At 49.8% G+C, this 17,689-nt stretch overlaps 1 protein-coding gene and 7 non-coding genes across 9 annotated transcripts; 4 read left to right on the forward strand and 4 right to left on the reverse strand.

The window, feature by feature from the left end:
• The first annotated feature begins 722 nt into the window (after window positions 1-722).
• Trnak-uuu (transfer RNA lysine (anticodon UUU)) lies at window positions 723-795 on the forward strand. Its single transcript has one exon. It is a non-coding gene; the product is annotated as a tRNA-Lys (tRNA).
• A 973-nt stretch (window positions 796-1,768) lies between these two features.
• Trnaq-cug (transfer RNA glutamine (anticodon CUG)) lies at window positions 1,769-1,840 on the forward strand. The gene has a single exon. It is a non-coding gene; the product is annotated as a tRNA-Gln (tRNA).
• A 566-nt stretch (window positions 1,841-2,406) lies between these two features.
• On the reverse strand, window positions 2,407-2,488 carry Trnal-uag (transfer RNA leucine (anticodon UAG)). The gene has a single exon. It is a non-coding gene; the product is annotated as a tRNA-Leu (tRNA).
• A 520-nt stretch (window positions 2,489-3,008) lies between these two features.
• Window positions 3,009-3,096, forward strand: Trnar-ucu (transfer RNA arginine (anticodon UCU)). Its single transcript is given in 2 exon segments — window positions 3,009-3,045; window positions 3,061-3,096. It is a non-coding gene; the product is annotated as a tRNA-Arg (tRNA).
• A 548-nt stretch (window positions 3,097-3,644) lies between these two features.
• On the reverse strand, window positions 3,645-17,668 carry Hes7 (hes family bHLH transcription factor 7). 2 transcript variants are annotated; one of them, XM_087191792.1, is made up of 6 exons: window positions 8,334-17,668; window positions 7,502-7,865; window positions 7,076-7,142; window positions 5,017-5,112; window positions 4,415-4,502; window positions 3,645-4,099 (listed from the first exon to the last, which is right to left on the reverse strand). In XM_087191792.1, the coding sequence occupies exons 2-6, from the start codon at window positions 7,663-7,665 to the stop codon at window positions 3,648-3,650; spliced, it is 867 nt and encodes a 288-aa protein (XP_087047918.1). In that variant the 5' UTR covers window positions 7,666-7,865; window positions 8,334-17,668; the 3' UTR covers window positions 3,645-3,647. The 2 variants fall into 2 exon arrangements, with proteins under 2 accessions (XP_087047918.1, XP_087047919.1); XM_087191793.1 differs by having other exon boundaries at window positions 5,017-6,348.
• Trnag-gcc (transfer RNA glycine (anticodon GCC)) lies at window positions 7,745-7,815 on the forward strand. Its single transcript has one exon. It is a non-coding gene; the product is annotated as a tRNA-Gly (tRNA).
• Trnas-cga (transfer RNA serine (anticodon CGA)) lies at window positions 16,637-16,718 on the reverse strand. The gene has a single exon. It is a non-coding gene; the product is annotated as a tRNA-Ser (tRNA).
• Window positions 17,112-17,185, reverse strand: Trnat-agu (transfer RNA threonine (anticodon AGU)). The gene has a single exon. It is a non-coding gene; the product is annotated as a tRNA-Thr (tRNA).
• Window positions 17,669-17,689: the final 21 nt, after the last annotated feature.

Consider the following 17,689-nt stretch of genomic DNA (forward strand, 5'->3'; position numbering starts at 1 on the left):
GATGCTCTAGGACCCTTGTCCACCCACTCCCCAGTTTTACCCAAGAGCCTTCCTCCTGTCTCCCAGCCAGAACTGTCCTACACGTGAGTCACCCATGTGTGACTCACTATGCACGGATGAGGCACACTCAGTCATACAGCACAGGTGACTGCAGCCACATGCAGGAGAGCCGTACACACACCTCGGCACGTGACAGGAGGGTCAGGAACAGCCACATCCATCCTCTCCCCACGCTCGGTGTCTGTCCCCATCCTTTGGCACAACGGACCGAACCTCTCCCTTGTGATAGGGCGGGTCAGCAAACAAGTGGAGTCCTGGCACAAAGGGTGTAGAGGCCTCATGGAGGATTCTTTGCATTCCAGGTCTGCCCTCACCCCGCAGTTCTGTGGGAGGGAGCCTGGGTGCCCGAGGGTCCGGGATTTGGGTTACAGCAGCCCGGGAACAGAGTGGGAAGACTGAAGTCCGCAGCGACCCCGCTCGGCCAGTCCCGACACCGCAAGATACTGATCCAACCTCCGCTGCTCTCTCGCTCCTGTGTCCCACAGTCGGTGAGGGAATCTGAGGCAGGGAGGCGGGGAAAACGTAAACAGCTGTGTCGGGGCCACTCACGCTTCTTCAGAGTCTGCGATCCTCTGCCCAGACATACATTTATACGTTCTGCGAGCCTGCCCGTTTGTCTGCAGAGAACTCTTCTAGGCAGAGGAAGAACTATTTTCTAAAGAGCCCGGATAGCTCAGTCGGTAGAGCATCAGACTTTTAATCTGAGGGTCCAGGGTTCAAGTCCCTGTTCGGGCGTTTACGTTTTACCCCATCTAAAGATAGTCGCGTTTTGGGGGATAGTTAAATATACTGGGGTTCTTTGAACAAAGCGATGAAAAAGAGTAAAACAAGAAGTAGTTACCTTTTTTCAAAAGACAGTGATCTTGAGTCAGTCATTTAATTTCTGAAGTACAGAATGAAAGTGGAGGAAAAGAGTTTTTTAAATATGATCTTGGTTTATTTCTTAATTTTTTATTGTATATTGATAAATTATTATTGTATATAAGGTACAAAGTTATATCTACAATGTGGACTGACCAAATCAAACTAATTAACATTTATCGACTCAAAATCTTATTTGTGAGAACATTTGAAATTTACTGTCAGAAATTTTGAAATACATAACCCGTAATTATTAACTGTAGTCACTATGATGTGTAATAAACATTAAAACATTATTTCTCCCGTCCACTTGAAGGTGTGCTCTCTAGCATCATCACCACATCTGTCCAGCTCTCCAGCCTCTGGTAACCATCATTCCACTCTCCACTTCTGTGAATTTGATTGTTTTAAACTCCACAAATAAATGAGATCATACAGTATTTGTCTTTCTGTACCTGGCTTCATTTAGAATAATAAAGAGGAGATGTTTTAGAGCGGTATGTGTGCAAATTATGTATGTGAATGCTAACTTTGTAGTAGCTACATCAAAAAGAGTTTTAAAAATTCAGAGAGATTAAGTTTAATAGTATATCTTACTTAACCAAATATTCCAAAATCTTAACTTATAATCAATATTTTTAAATATTAGTGAAATTTTTTCTTTTTCATATAGCCTTCAACCTCAGCAGCTGACAATGTATAGTAATTCACATTTCGGGTGCTCAGGAGTGATGTCTACTAGATTCAGCATCTGTAGTTGTATTTTGGCTAAGTGACAAGGTTGGAGAGATAGGCAAAATATAATGCTGAGAAATGTATAAAATCTCAGGATAAGAGGGTAGGTAGTGGTTCCATGGTGTAATGGTTAGCACTCTGGACTCTGAATCCAGCGATCCGAGTTCAAATCTCGGTGGAACCTTTCACTTTTTGGCTCTATATTATAGTGGACTCATGAATTCGATCGGCTCTCGAGGGCTGGTTGTAACTAAGTCAATACATCTGAGATCTGGATGCTTACCTGGGTACACGTTATCGACAACAAGAGATAGATGAACCTTCCATTAACCTAGTTAACCCAAGTTGCTCGTATGTCAGGCCGGTCGTAAGCTGAGGGTCCACTGTATTTGTTGTTTTGTGTGTGACATGCTCTTTTTCACCGGAGAACTTAAACCAAAAGCAAGTTAGAAGCTTGTTCTTGTTTCATGCTAGGTAATTGACATCTCCGTTAACAGATGAAGGAGAAAGTTTAGAAAATCATTTTTATATTTTGGAAGTTGTACCAATTGTGATATTAAAATGTTATGTTTGAACATGTTAAAATGGAGATGAGTTACGAAGAAACATAGGTTATTTCGTCAGTTTCCGTCACGTCTTGGTTTGGAGTACGGATACAGACCCTATAGTCTTCTAGAAGACTAAGCAGAAGAAAGTGGATATTGAAACTGCTCTTTTAGGGTCCTCATAAAAGCGGAAAAAACGTTGGCCTGGCAGCGGTGGGATTCGAACCCACGCCTCCGAAGAGACTGGAGCCTAAATCCAGCGCCTTAGACCGCTCGGCCACGCTACCTGCATGAAAGCGTAAGGTCCCCATTATCCTCCTAAGAGAGTAGAAAGGCAGAAATTGAGGCGAAGACAATGCCAAATTGACCGTCTTGTTCACGTCCTTCAAATTAGGACTGGGGAACCATCGAAACCCTGGAGAAAGGGGAGCGGGGAACAAACCCTGGACCGCTTGGCAAAAAAAGATAAACCGGAGAAAACAGACACCGAAATTTACAACAAAACGAGTTTATTTGCTGGGACCACATCAGGGAGTGCAGTGCGCCTGAGCTGGAAGCACTCCCCAAGCGGGCAGCCGGAGCTTTGCACTCTTGCTCGCTCTTGTTTGCTCTCCCTCCTTGTTTCCCGCACCCTTCTGCACCCTCACTCCCACCTGGCTCACGTGCTTTGAGCAGGCTTCCTCTCATCCTCACTGGCCTCCGGGAGCCTAACCTCGCGCTCTTGGCACACCTCGCCCAATTTCCAACTATCCTTTCCCTTCCCCACTCTGGTAACCGTAAGCTGTGAGAAGCCACCACCCACCAAGTGGCTCTGTGGCGCAATGGATAGCGCATTGGACTTCTAGTGACGAAAAAGGCGATTCAAAGGTTGTGGGTTCGAATCCCACCAGAGTCGGTTTTATTTCAGTAACTTTTTTTTTCTTTTTATCTGGCTTTTCTTAAAGGCCCCATCCCTTCATCCCTTCACCCTTATCCTATCTGCGCTTCCCTCTTGGTTTCAGACCTAACCTTAGTCTCCGCTCTGCTCTCTTTACTTACCTGTCTGCCCCGGGGCTTGGGCCATGGAGAGCAGGACTAGGGGTAGGAGACAGAAGGGAAGGGAAAGTGGGCGTGGACGCCGAGATAAAGGCAGGCCCCTGGCTCCGGGACACACGGGGATTTAATAACCAACCACTTTATTCCATGCACTAGGGACTTGGGAAAGGACTGGGACTGAGCTGGGGCAGAGAAGGTACAATCCTAGCCGCAGGGTGGACGGGGTCAGGGAAAAGGGACAGGAACCAGGAAATATATATTTATATAGATACTCTAATATAGACCACATCTCACCCGCGCGCTGAGCCCGCGCGCCCCGCCCGGACGCCCGGATCCCTCTGCTGCCCTCGGACTGGAGTCTCTACCCCACGCCCAGCCCCCGCCCCCGCCCCCGCCCCCACCCCCCAGAGCTCAGGGCCAAGGTCTCCAGAAAGCGGGTGGCGGGAGCGACAGGGCCTTGGGCGCCCCATCTTGTCTGTAAGGCGGCGGTGGCTGCGGCAGCAGTCCGGTGAGGGGCGCCGGCGCGCCAGAATCCCAGGCGCTAGGGGAGCAGAGGGATGGGGACCAAGCGCAGCGCGGGCTAGGGGGCCCCTGGTGCACTGGGGGGCGCTGGTGCAGCGCGGGGCCAGGGGCTGGTGCGGCGGGGTCCAGCGGTGGGCGCGACACTGGGGACCTCGGATCTACAGGCTCCGGCCGGGGTGGTTTGGGGCGCAGGTAGCCGTGCAGCGCGGAGAAGAGCTGGGCGCGGGCGGCCGGGCTGGCGTCGTGCGCGAAGGCCGCCAAGCGGAGCAGGCATTCGCGGAAGCCGGACAAATAGCAGCTGGCGAGCGCCTCGGCGTCCTGGGCTGGGGACCGGGGAACCCCTGGAGCCGCGGCGGCGGATGCGGCCAGCGGGAAGACAGTCGGGCAGGGCAGGGACCCAGCAGGGGTGAGGGAAGGGGCGGGGCGCAGAGAGACCGAGGTCAGACGGGCGCACAGAGACAGGAAGCCAGATGGATGGATAGAGAGAAAAAATGAGGGAGACACAGACACAGACACGCGCGGGTATTATTAACCTCGCCTAGGAGCAGAGCCTGCCACTCCCCGAGCCCACCGTCCACAGCAGGGCTGCCCCAGCTTCCCCAGCCGAGCCTCCAGGGGTCCCCTCCACCCTCCGCTGCCCCACCCCCGCTCTGTACCCGGGGGCTCCACCCGGCTTCGCTCCCTCAAGTAGCCCACGGCGAACTCCAGTATCTCCGCTTTCTCCAATTTCGGGTTCCGGAGGTTCTACAGATGGGAGGGGAGGGCGCAGAGACAGAAAGGGGTGGGAAGAGAGGGGGAAAGTGGCAGGGGGAAGAAGGGAGGGGCGGGAACGGGAGCTGGCAGTGCCCCCAGAACGCGCGACCGGATGTGGAGTGAGATGACCAAGAATGGTCCTGTCCCACCCTGAGTTGAAACCGTCCAAGCCGAGGGCGTGGAACCGGTACTCAGAGTGTGAGGAGGGGGTCGGAAGGGCAACCCAGGGAGGGAACACTACCGGCCGGACTGAAGCTGGCTGATCTGGGGGTGTAGGGGAGGTGAAGGGGACATTTAGAAAGGTACAGCGTGATTGACCCACCCTGGGAGAGAAATTTACAGAACCAGACGGGAAACTTACAGACCCGACGTTCTGAGAGCGTGGGGAGTCTGGAATGGGATCCCAAGGACCGGGCTCGGGTCAGCCTGTGTCCCTACCCCAGTGGGAAGCCCTGGGAAGCGGGAAGCGGATGCTTGGGGGTCTGTACCTGGCGGAGGGACTGACCTGGTCCCGGGTCCGCTCCAGCAGTAGCAGCCGTAGTTCTTCCAGGCTGCGGTTGATGCGGTCCCGGCGCCGCTTCTCCACTAGCGGCTTCAGCATCTGCGACCAGCGGGAAAGGGAGAGCGGGCCGACCGGACCGAGACTCAGAGCTGCCGCGCCGGCGTCCGGATCCCGCCGCTGGGAGAGCCTCTTTCCATTTCCCCAGGACCCCAGATTGCCTAGGGCCGGGCCCACTCCAACCCTCTCCACTCCCCCTCCCACCGCCCCTGGGATCCCTTTCTGAAGCTCGCCTCCTCTCTCTCCCGGATCTTCTGTATTCTCCTCTCTGAGTCTCGTCCTCCCTCCTCCCCATTCTGTGTTTCTCCTCTTTTCTCTCTATGTTTCCGTCTCGTGCAGTCTCTGTCTCAGTGGAGAACTCTGGGACCCTCTTTGTGCCCAGGCAAGTGGGCTGCACGGTGCGGGGCTCAGAGCGGGCGGCCCTGAGTGTAGAAAGGGAGACACCTAGCGCGACCGCCCCCCCTCTTCTCCTTCAAAGCGGTCTAGGCAGTCCCCCTTCTCCACTGCTCTTACCAAAGTCTTCCATGGGGTCTCAGACCTCGGGAACCCAGCCCCAAGGCCGCCTATGAAGACTACTTTGGGCCAGCTCTGGCTCACAGCCCTAGTGGAACTAGGGCCCGGGCTCTATTTTCCCCCCTCTCCCAGCCTCCTTCCTTGGCTCCCTCTTGCTTATTTTACTGAAATTCTGGTCCCCTCCTTCCCCACGCCCCCTTAAGGCACCGCATTACCCAAGCCGCTAGACCTCTGCTTCCGCCGCTCTCGCAGGTCCTGCTCTGACCCTGTCCCTTTCTTCATCAAACTTTGCAGCTTCCTCTCCAGCGCCTGGCTCCTTGGATCCTCTCCACCCCGGGGACCTCTCCCCTTTCAGCCCTGCTTCCCCATCTTCACCCTTGATCCACGGTGTCAGGGCCCAAGTTCCCAGGCCGGACCAAGGACCTCTGCTCCCTCCCCTCCCGCCTCTCACCTTGGGGCCGTCCCTATTCTCAGCTCTATCCCGGGTGACCATTGCTCCTCCAGACCCTGGCGCGGACCGGGTCCGCTCGCCTTGGTCCTTATATCCCGCCGCGCCGGGGTAGGAGGGATAAGCCACGGCTCCGCCCCCTTCGGCACGCACCTGGATCCTGCGGGGCCGGGACCCCGCAAGAGGCTCCCGGAAAGCCGAGGGGTGAAGGGGGGGAGGGGAAGGAGAGGAATTGGCCTGAGAGTGTGGGAAGTGAGGGCCGAATGGACACCGGCTGGTTTAAGGACCATAAGGCTGTATAATGAAGCGGGACACAGCTGAAAGAAGGAGAAATGTTATGGGGAGATAGAGTTTAAGTGTTTGGGGACTAAACTCAGAGGTGAAATTCAGAGAGCTTTCCTAGAATTGCACTTTCTTGGATGTTCACTGTACCCTCACTAACACGGAAATAAAATTAGCACCCCTCAGCCTCCAGGCTAAATACTGTAAATTGTCTACCCAAATTCCCTTCCCACTCGGTATAGGGATAACTGCAACCCAAGGGTGCTGGCCTGGTTCAACTGGGGCTCTGCCTGGTGGTGGAAGAGGCGCACTGTTCTATTCCCCCACCAACTGCGTGCTGGCTGTGGGCACGTGGCCCTGATCTAGGTTTGGACAGTTCAAACTGAGGAAGGCAGGAGAGGTCCACCTCATCCCTGCAGATCTAGTGGAAGGGCGATGTGTCGTCAAGGTGCTATTTTAAAAGCAAAGGGAGTAGGTGCACCGGGAAAAGGATTTCCTTGAAGATGACTGGACTAAGGGGGAGCAAGGGGAGCTTCAAGGAAGAAGGATCAAATCTTTAAAACCCGAGTCGGAGTAGAAAGATCTTTCTACTTACAAATATTTGGTTCAAAACTTAACGCAGGAACGCAGCTAATGGGAAACCTCACACAGGGTGCCCCTGTTGCTGGCGGTTGGAGGCCCTTCCTAACTGGAGGCGAGCAGGGAGCAGGCAGTTTTTCTAAAGGGGCAAAAGAGGGATCCAAAAAAGGGATCAACACCCACCTCAAACCAAGAGCATGACCCTCTGCAAAAGGATGCGTGAACACTCGGTAACTTCAGGACGAAGTGCCTGAGAAAATAAATCAGAGATTTAATGGGACAAAGAGTGCCACGGACAAGGACAGAAAGACAGGGTTACAAACCGAGACAGAAGATAGTTGTGGAGTCAGAGACAAGTGGGGCTTCCTCCAAGCCCTTCCTGCGCCCCCTGAACACCTTAGTTTTTTTCGCAGGGGAAAAAAAACTGCCTTGCCAAAGCCCAAACCTGAAGGGCCCCAGATCTTGAGAAGGGGGTTCCCATTTGGGATCAGGGCCCCCAGCACATCCCACTTCCCCTACCTCCGCCAAATGGGAGGGCAGATGTGTGGGCTCAGCAGCCCCCACCGCCCCCCTCCTTGGGAACCTGGGCTCGAGTTGAGTTTTTCTCACCTGCACGCGAGGCTCTGGGGCCTGGGCTGTTCGCACCCGGGTGTGGGGCCGCCCCTGGCCATATGGAGTAACTTTATGGCCGGGTGGCCGGATCCAGGCGAGAGGAAGAATGACCTGGTGCTCCACCCACGTGAACCGTTGAGGGCCATCCTTTCCTTGGACATGAGATCTCAGCCCTCTGCCTAGGCGAGTTAGCCTCAGACTCATACAAAGTTAGTACTATAGAACAGTCTTCTATGTCTCGCATTGGTGGTTCAGTGGTAGAATTCTCGCCTGCCACGCGGGAGGCCCGGGTTCGATTCCCGGCCAATGCAGCTCTTGCTTTTCTTTCGCTTACCTTTTTTTTTTTTTTTTTTCCGCTTTCCTTTTTAAAGAAGAAAAAATTCATTTAACCATACTTCTAATATGGCGTTTTTGTTTCAACATTTCTACCTAGTGATAAGTGTAGCGTTTTAGCTCTTGTAAAGTTGGAAGCTTCGGATCTAGACCCTGATTTCTTAGGTCCCCGCATGCCCCTGCTCCTACCCCGAGGTCCTGCAGCCTCCACAGCCCTCCCTCCAACCCTGGCCCGCACCTCCACAGGCGTGACCCTGAGAAAGGACGCCGCACTCGGATCTCTGCCCCGGGGGTCCTCTCGACTCTCGGCGGGGAGGAGTTCTCCCCGCCCTCCACACTCAAAATCCCTTGCTCTTCTTTCCACCTCTCTTCCTCTCCCTCTTATTTTCTGTTCTCCAAAGCGCACTTCCTTTTCCCATGGGGCTGGGCCTTTTTTGTCTCGCCATCTTTCGGGTCTCTGAAGGCTTTTTGGTGACTCCGTCGCTCACATTCTTACCAGATCTCTTAGCGGCCGCTGCTTGGGGGTCTCTTTGCTCTGGATCTTTAGTGGCCTCTACGGCCCCTGCTTCTGCGCCCCAAGTCTGGCCCTCTCGAATCTCTCGACTTGTTTCCTATCTCTCTGCCTGTATGTCTCTGGGTGTCTCCGAGATGTCTCTGGGTCTCTCTGGTCTCTGTCACCGCCAGGACTCTGCGCTCCCACGCTCTTGCCAACCCCTGGGAAGCTCGCGCTCTCGCACCTCCCGGTTCCCGACAACTCCCCGCCCCGCCCCTTCCCGGTCGCTTTGATCCAGCACGTGTCGCGCTGGTGGGCGGGCGGGAGGACGCGCGGCCACCTGCCGAGGCCACTTGTGCGAGGGGACGCGGGCGGTGCGGGTACCACACTCGCTGCGCCGGCGTCTGCTCTCTTTCGGCTCGTTCCGCCCCGCTCCCGGCACTGTCTCCGGCTGAGGCCCAGGTCTCAGGGGCGCCGCCGAGGCTGAATCCGAGTCTTACTGTATCTTGGTCTCTATCTCTGGGTCTGTATCTCTGTCCCTGGTTTCTGTCTCCTACTTCTTTTCGCCTGTTTCATCTGGGCCACAGTTTGGATCTCTGTCGGGATTGTGTCAATGACAGGCCATGCTCTCCTCTCGGCTCTAAGCCTTGACAATGGTCCCAGAAGGAAATTACCAAACAACTTGGGCATCTGTCTGTCTGTGGGGGCAGCTGCTGTATTTACTCACTAGCTTGATATTTATTCAGTGCATCTTATACACTGGTTATATCTTGTATGCTGAGATGTAGAAGGCACATCCGGTCTGGGCATTCCTGAAGCCCAGACCAAAGACAGAAAATATTACAGGATAATTTCAAATGGTTATAAGGCTGGAGTTCCACCCACGTGAACCAGCAGGCCATTCCTTCCTGGCCTCAATAGAGCTTAGTGCTGTTGTAGTCCCAGTGGTCAGAGAGAGCTTCTAGGAAGACGTGATAATGGGGCCCAGTGTTGCCAGCCAGGAGTCCAAGTAAAAGAGACAGGAGCTTTAAATGCCATGAGAGGGCCTGGGTGCTGCTGCCTGCCTCACAAGCACAAGGTCTGGAGTTCGATCCCGGGTACAAAAAAAAAAAAAAAAGTGCCAGGAGATAGGAAAAAGCTTTGCTGGTAGGAGCTAGAGGGCCAAGGAATCTAGGCTAAAGAATTTGGGGGTGGTGGAAATAAGATGGGAGAGCCCTGGCTTATCACACAAGGCCACAGAGGCTCCTAAGGCGCTTGGGTTTCAGTCTAAGTGCAATGGGAATCTTCACCAGGAAAGCTATATTCTCTGACTTCTGTCTCAAAGATCACCTTGGAGCTAGGCACAGTGGTACTGGCCTATAGTCCCAGATGCTCTAGAAGGCTGAAGCAAAAGGATCGTTGGAGCCCAGAAGTTCAAGGTCATGAGACACCCCCCCAGCATCTCCTAAAAATAAAATAATAATAACTTTGGTGTCCTACCCTGGTCCACTGTTCTTCAGGAGAGGCTTCTTTCCCATACCTGCTGGCCCACACCTGTCCCCCTCACTATAGGTGAGGGGTCGTCCCTGCTGCTGAAGCTGTTTTCTGCACCTGCACTGGCATCTACCCACCCGGAGGATCTTGGGTATTCCTACCAGCATGAAAGGTGCCACAAATCATTTGAGGAGAAAGACATGAAATACTCATTTTGAGAGGTAGAAAAGCTACCTGGGCTATGAGAATAGGCTTTCAAATGAGAGCCCATTTGAGATGTGGACTAAGAATTTCAATCAAGTGCACAGGCCAAATCACCAAGAAGCTAATGAAGCCCAGGAACTCTTAGTTACACAGACCCTGGAGAAGGTGCCCGCCAGGTGTTCACAGGGCCAGGGGCTTCTGTACATTTCCCAAACATTAGCTATATTCACCCAAGTGGTCTCTCCACTTCCTCTAGCTGCTTCTCCATTGTGCTTTCTCCATGTGTTGGACTTGGTCTGGTTATGGAGGTGAGTTGGGAAGATGTTGGATTTGCAGTTTCTTGGAATATATTTCCATGATTTTCAGTCATTTTCATGTCCTTACCTTAGCCTAGCCACCTTGTGTAGGAGGGGCTTCCAGAAAACCACTGTCACTGCTCCCAGTTGTGAGGGGGCACAGCACATGGGATAGGACAGTGTCCAGTAGCTCTTGGTACTGTAAGTACCTAGGTGGTAGAAGAGCAACAAGATATGAAATATACAGAGCCAATAGCTACTCTGAGGAAAGTATTACAGAGGTGGGTAGGCAGTTTGTACTAGTAAGTTATTTTTCTGGACTTCATGGCATTTGACTTTTTTTTTTTTATTTCTTATTTTGAGACAGGATCTTGCCTGCTAAGTCTCTAAGTTGCCCAGCCTGGGCTTGAACTTCTGATCCTCCTGCCTCACCCTCCCAGAGTTCTGAAATTACAGGTGTGTGCTACCACATCCAGCTTATTTTTTAAATTATTATTATCATTATCTTACTTCCAATACTGGGAATTGAACCCAGAAGCACTCTACCACTGAGCTACATCCACAGCCCTTTTTATTTTTTGAAACAGAGTCTCACTAAGTTGCCCAGGCTGGGCTCAATTTGTGATCCTCCTGCCTCAGCCACCCAGAGTGCTGGGTGACAGGAGTGCACCACCAATTCTGGCTTGTCAGCTTTTCACATTTGTAAATTGTTGGTTTTTTTGAGGGGGGGTTGTTTGTTTGTTTTTGGTACTGGGGATCAAACTCGGGACCTTGGGCTTGTGAGGCAGGTGCCGGAACCACTGAGCTAAATCCCTGGCCCTGTAAATTGTTGTATTCTTATTTCACTCTAAATAAAACTGTATTTTTTTTTAATTTCAAAAAAAAATTGCAGAATCTTCAGGCCCTTAAAACCTAGAGCTGCCCCCAGATTGGTTGATTTTCTGCACTTCATTGCTCTGGTGTAGGTATGGCCTGTGAGAGTATGCCTACCCCTGTCACCAGTCTGTGTCTGAAGGTGTAGAATTCTCCATGCAGTTCATGCACTTCTGTGTCAGTGAGGGCCTATGCTTGTGAGCATTCTGGTTATGACTGTGCATGTAGTAGCCTAACACTGCATGTCCAGGCAGCTGGGCCTCCAGCCTCTTGTTGGCTGCCCTGGCAAGAGAGGAGCTCTTGATCTGCCTTTGGAGGCCTCCAGGGAGGTGGACCCTGAGGAACACAGAAGGCACAGCTGGTGGAGTCTCAGCTTCCCCTCTCCCACTGACTTCTCTCCAAGCCTGGGTTCCAAGCTTGCTTCCTCTCTTCAGTTCTTCAAAAGGAAGGCTGGCTGGGCAGGGGATTTAGCTCAGTGGTTCTGCTGCCTGCCTTGCAAGCACAAGGTCCCAAGTTTGATCCCTGGTACCAAAAAAAAAAAAAAAAAAAAAGGAAGCCTGGCTTTTTGGGACCCTCTGGGTAGGAGAGTTCCTGAAGAGTTGAGTCCTGGGGCCTTGGAGGCTAGAAAGTAGGAGGACCAGGCTCCCAGGCCAAGGAAAGAAGCCTGACAGATCTGTAGGCCACAGGCAAGCTCTCAGGTCCTGGTTCCCTGTACACCTTGGCTATTGACACTAAAGAGAGGAAGAAGCACAGACCCAGGCAGAAGAGAAGAGACAGCAAAAGCACTTGAGAAGCTGTGAGCCCCCCAGATACAAAGGACTCAGAAACTTGACATTCATTCTTCAGCACATATTTATAGGGTGAATACTGTGAGCTAGGCTCTTTCTGTGCCCTCCAGAGCAATATAACCAATCTCCAACAAAACAGGCAATGGTACCTGTCCTTACAGAGATGCCTTCTTATAGAGGACACAGTCAACATACATTATACAAAGCAATCATTTGGTCAGGCACCATGACGCTTGCCTGTAATCTCAGCTCTTCAGGAAGCTGAGGCAAAAGAATTGCAAGTTCACAGCCAGCACGGACAATTTAGGGAGACCCTATCTCAAAATAAAAAATAAAAAGGGTTCAGGATGTAGCTCAATGGTCAAATACCCCTGGTTCAATGCACAATACCACAAAAAAATTTAATTAATTAAAAATAGCATTTGGCAACAGGAAAAAATGGAAACAAAGTCTATGTAAATAGGGCAGGGTGGAGCGGGGGAAGGGCGCACAGGTAATACGGAAAAATTAAGAACCAAGATACATCATGCACAGATACAAGCACCCAATGATAAATGTAAACATGTTGTATACCTAAAAGGTACCAATAAAAGAATTTATGAAAAAAATAGCATTTGGCAGATGGTAAGTGCTATGGAGAAAAACAAAGTAGAGAAAGGAGTAGAAAGTGAGAAGTGTCATCTTGGATGGTCTGGTTCTGGAAGGATTCTTGAGAAGGTGGAAGTTAAGAGTGAGGGGGCAGGGTGGGGCAGCGCATGCCAGGCAGAAGGAACTGCTACCACAAAGGCCTCAAGCTGGCAATGAGCCTGGCTTGTCAAGGGAACAGGGAGCAGTAAGTGGGCTGGGCAGGCTGGGAGGGAGGTGGCAGTGCAGGAGTGGTGGGAGGTGACATGGTGGGAGAAGATCAGATAGGACCTTCTGGGTGTGGTAAGGATTTAGCCTTCAGTAAAATGAGAAGTCATGAAAGGGTCCTTCTGCCACTGTTTTGGTCTCATTTTATTTTGGAAATTTTTATGTCATTTCAAACTTTCAGAAAAGCAGCAATGGTACAAGGAACCCCTGTGTACTCCTTTCTCAGGTCCACTGAGTGTCTGCACTTGCTCCATTTGCTTTATCACTTCTTGCCAACTAGTATATGGATGCAAAATATTTATTGTCTAAATCATTTGGAGGTAAAATTGAAATATAGGGCCCTTTTGTTCTTTCATTTGGTTTCTCAAATCAGGCATGGTGGCACACACCAGAAGCCAGCCTGGCCTACATATTGAGTGCAAGCCCAAGCTGAACTACATAGAGAGAACCTCTCTCAAACAAAAAAAAGAAAAGAAAAGAAAAAAAAGTTGGTTTCTCTGATACTTCATCAAGGTGAGATTCAAGTTACTGAGTTCATGCATTTCTGGTAGGACCATCAACACAAAAATGTTTTCTCAGTGCATCAGAAGATACACGTCAGTTCATCCCAAAGCTCAGATATTGTCCTCGTTGCCATGGTTAAAATGGTATTCACCAGGTTTCTATGTTGTGTGCATGTGTGTGTGTGTGTGTGTGAATAGTGCTAGGGATTGATCCCAAGGTCTTCACACTGATCTACAATCTGGGGCCCTATTTATTTATTTATTCATTTATTTTTATTATTTTGAGACAGAGGCTTGTTAAATTGCTGAGTTTCCCAGGCTGAGTTTGAACTTGGGATCCTGCTGTCTCAACCTAAGAGAGTGCTGGAACTCTAGGTGTGGGCCATCATACCTAACTAGTAACTAATATATAACTCATGGAAAGACAGAGACTTTTTACTACTCATACTCCATCAAAAGTTCACTCACTAGTTTGGAATCTCTTGCTGCTTTCTAACTTAACCACTGTTTCTATAGTAATTATTTGGCAGTTTGCTATAAGAAGAAATTTTCCTTTCCAAATCTTATTTATGATTTTATATTGGTAAAAACTTTGGATTCATCTTTTATTCAATGATGGGGGTGGTTGAGACAGTCTTATGTAGTTCAGGCTGGCCTTGAACTCCCAGCAATCTTCCTGCCTCAGCCTTTCAAGCACTGGGATTACAGGTCTATGTGTCATCACACCTGGTTTATCCAGTGAGTTATAATCCATCACAATCATCATTTATTTTAGTTCTCAGACTGTCCCAGACTTAGCCAGTGGGAGCCCTTTTGGCTGTAGCCCCTAGCTCCTGTTTTTTGTTTTTGATTTTGTTTCCAAATACTCTGCTCTTTGAGCACTTCTTTACATTCTGGTGCAACAAAATATTCCAAGATAATCTGATAATTCCCTAGCACCTGTCCTAGATTCAGCCTTTTCTCTAAGGAGGCCCGGTTCATTTTAGTAGAGAGTGGTATTTAGTAGACAACGTCTGGGCTCTTCGAGTGCTTTTTGCTACTGGAGTTTCATTGCTTCTAGGCTCACTCAATGGACAGAGTTAGGAAATGGGAGTGTGTGTGGTGTGTGTGGTGGTATACATTTATTTTTATATCTATACACATTAAAACCATGAATTTATATTGACACATCCATTGAAAAATTTTGAAGAGGAATGACAGAATCTAATTGTTTGTAAAGGAGGAGTGGTTTACTTTGGTTCATGTGATTTATGTTTTAATGCCCAAGGTATTAAGAGTAGCATGGGGCCACCCACTGAGGACCCTTCCTGGAAATCCAGGAGCTATTCTTCTTACTATTTCCCTATTTTTGATAAAAACTCTACTAACTTGCAAAAAAAACCCAAAAAACCTGAAAAGGAACTAGGAAGGAGAATGGAAACCTGAGCTGGGTGTGGTGGCACACACCTGTAGTCCCAGCACTCAAGAGGCTGAGGCAGAAACATCGTCAATTTGAGGCCAGTCTGGATTATACTAGACCCTGTCTAAAAGAAAAAAGAGAGAGAGAGAGAGAGAGAAAAAGGAGGCTGAGACAAAAAGATTGCAAACCCAGCCAGGATAATTTAGCAATTCAGTGAGACCTTGTCTCAAAATAAAAAATAAAATGACTGAGGGTGTAGCTCCATGCCAAGGGGATGGGTTCAATCCCCCTGACCAAAAGGGGAAGGGGGTAGAAGTCAGGAAATAATTTAGGAAATACTACAGTAATTTAGGGCCACAGTGTTTAGACCAGGGTGTAGGAATGAAGATAGTGACAAGTAGCCAATTTTTGACATATTTTTAAAAGAAATTGCTGACTTGATTCAATGTTGACTGAAAAGAGAAGAATCAGAGATGATTCTAAAAGTTTTAGTCTAACCAATTGAAAGAATGAATGCCTTTTCCATTTAATGAGATAGATTACTATGTAGTCCAAGCCAACCTTGAACTCAGGTTGGCTGTTTTGAACTCATGGCCTCCTGTCTCAATCTCCTTAGTGCTGGGATCACAGCCTCTCTCTTGGCTTTGAAGAGGAGATGACAAGCATCTGTCAACCACTGCTAACTAGTAATCAGTGGTTTTAGCAACGTGATGGGCATTTGGTAACCTTAACAAGGATGGTTTTTATGGCCATGAGGATACCTTGGTGGAGAGGCTCTGAGTATAAAATAACTCAAGCCTGCTATAGAGGGGAGCACAGAAAATAGATTAATAGAAGAGTGTGGGGTCAAGGTAGGGTTTTTTTGGGGGGTGGGGGGTGGGGGGAGTTGGTTTGGGTTTTTTTGGAAAGAGGGTCTCAGTATGTAGCTGAGGGAATTCTCCTGCCTCAGCCTCCTGAGTGCTGGGATTACAGGTGTGCAACACCACGCCTGGCTCAAGGTAGTTTCTTAATCTGTTCTGTCTTTCAAGGACTCAGTACCACAGATGGGGTAATTTATAAAGAATAGAAATTTGCTTAGTGGTGCCACGCCTGCCTTGCAAGCTCAAGGTCCTGAGTTCAATTCCCCGTTACCAAAAAAAAAAAAAAAATGGTATGACATTTTAGGGGACACATTTAAGCCGTAACAGACTGCTCTTGTGGTCTTGTTTGTCCTTTTTTCGTTTTTGCTTTTTGTGTTTTGAGACAGGGTCTCGCCTTGTAGTGCAGAGGTTACAACTGTGCGCCGCCACGGTCGGCTTTTGTTTGTTCTAAGTGGAGAAATTACACTGTTTCAGCTGCTGGGAATAATCCAGTAGAGGAAAATGTGAATATTTAGCAAAAAGAACACTGTCTTTGAGTAAGCCAGAGGGGGTGTGGAATCTACAGTGTAGAGGTTGTTCATAGTTTGGTGGAAATGACCTACAATAGCGAAGGGGGGAAGAAGAGTGTGTGGTCACAGGCTCAGGCAGTTGTGTATGTGGGTGTCAGAAGGAAACTTTGGAATGCTCTATTTTCCCAATGAAACAGGAAGAAAATCTAAGGCAAGATAGAGGGGGGATGTATGTTGTGCGGGTTTTTTTAAAAAAGGAATGAAATAGTTGTATAGGAGAGTAGGAGGGTGAATGGATTAGGGGAAGGTAATATGATTGCTGAGCAGCACCTAGAAACCACCTGAGTTTGGTAGAGCTATGAATCGAAATTGTCAGTAAAAAGGCTTTTACAGATCAGCAGGAGGTTGAACCTCGCAAGAGGGCGCTGGCGCGCTGGTCGAGTTCAAGCGGTCTTTACAGTAATGCTCAGCTTCTCTCCAAAGAAAGAACTATAAAATAAACTGGCTTTTTCCTCTGGAGGCAGCAATATCCGTTACCAAAACTACTAACGCTGTGAGCAGGATTCGAACCTGCGCGGGGAGACCCCATTGGATTTCGAGTCCAACGCCTTAACCACTCGGCCATCACAGCCGCGTGCAGTTTAGGGCCTGCACAACTATAGCTGCCTATCAATGTGCCCGCCTCCTGCCAGCCCCACCTCTGCGCATGCGCGCATCTTCGGGTTGGAGCTGCGGTTTCCCACCTCTTTTTTCACCAAACAGCAGTCCGGCCCCAACAAAACGAGCGAAAGCCAAAACCAGAGTCCATTTTCCCCATGCCTCTGAGGACTACGTCATAAGATGTCTGCTTCCCATCTTGAAAGCAAACTGAATGTTTGCCTCCAAATTCATACTAAAAGTTCACTACAACAAACATCGAAGGAGTGAGCTTGGCTTGGTAAGAAGAAGAATCGTTTAAGGTGCGACATGAATCCTTCCAGAGGTGGGTGTACCCCAGCAATAATTTACCTCTCCTAACAAGCCTAGGCACCGCTGGGATTTGAACCCAGGATCTCCTGTTTACTAGACAGGCGCTTTAACCAGCTAAGCCACGGCACCGGCTGAGAGTACCCTCCCACCTGTGCTGGATCAGCTGTTGTTATGCACCAGTGTGTGATAACCACTACTATTAATAATTACTAAGTAAAGCCTGCAAGGTCTTCAGTGACTGCCCTTCCCAGGTTCCCCGTTCCCCTTCAGATTCCGAGCATTGAGGTTGATGCTCTGCGTTCCCTTTCTTCCGCAACACCTTTTCAGGTCAACTCAAATGAATGGTGCACCTCCCTGTGCCTTTGCTACCTAGGCTGCCCTGCTGAAGGACCATCTCCTGTGTGTTGAGCAAGAAGCTAAAAAGCAAATCTAAACACCCTCTACTGCCTCATGGCACCGAAAGGTTTAGCGGGCTTTTCCCCCTAGAGTCGCACCTGGAGTTTGCCCTTGCACAAGCCCCTAAGGACAAGTGGGCTCATCTCTCCTTCCAGAACAAACCCGGCTGAGGTGATAGTAGAGAGGAGAGTAGGGTTTCAATCAGGTGTAGAATTAGCAGGCACAGAAAGGCCTTTG

The sequence above is a fragment of the Heterocephalus glaber genome, unplaced genomic scaffold, assembly GCF_053883595.1.
Source record: "Heterocephalus glaber isolate CG9 unplaced genomic scaffold, H.glaber_assembly_v1.0 deba00001564, whole genome shotgun sequence".
NCBI classification, from domain to species: Eukaryota; Metazoa; Chordata; class Mammalia; order Rodentia; family Bathyergidae; genus Heterocephalus; species Heterocephalus glaber.

Excerpts from the sequence above, each read along its gene's own strand:
- Hes7 (XM_087191792.1), bottom strand. The coding sequence starts at position 7,665 with ATGTCCAAGGAAAGGATGGCCCTCAACGGTTCACGTGGGTGGAGCACC. Across the intron at positions 7,143-7,501 it reads CCCCAGAGCCTCGCGTGCAG|GCACTTCGTCCTGAAGTTAC; the intron begins GTGAGAAAAACT and ends TTATTTTCTCAG. Across the intron at positions 4,100-4,414 it reads AAGCCGGGTGGAGCCCCCGG|GGGTTCCCCGGTCCCCAGCC; the intron begins GTACAGAGCGGG and ends CCGCGGCTCCAG.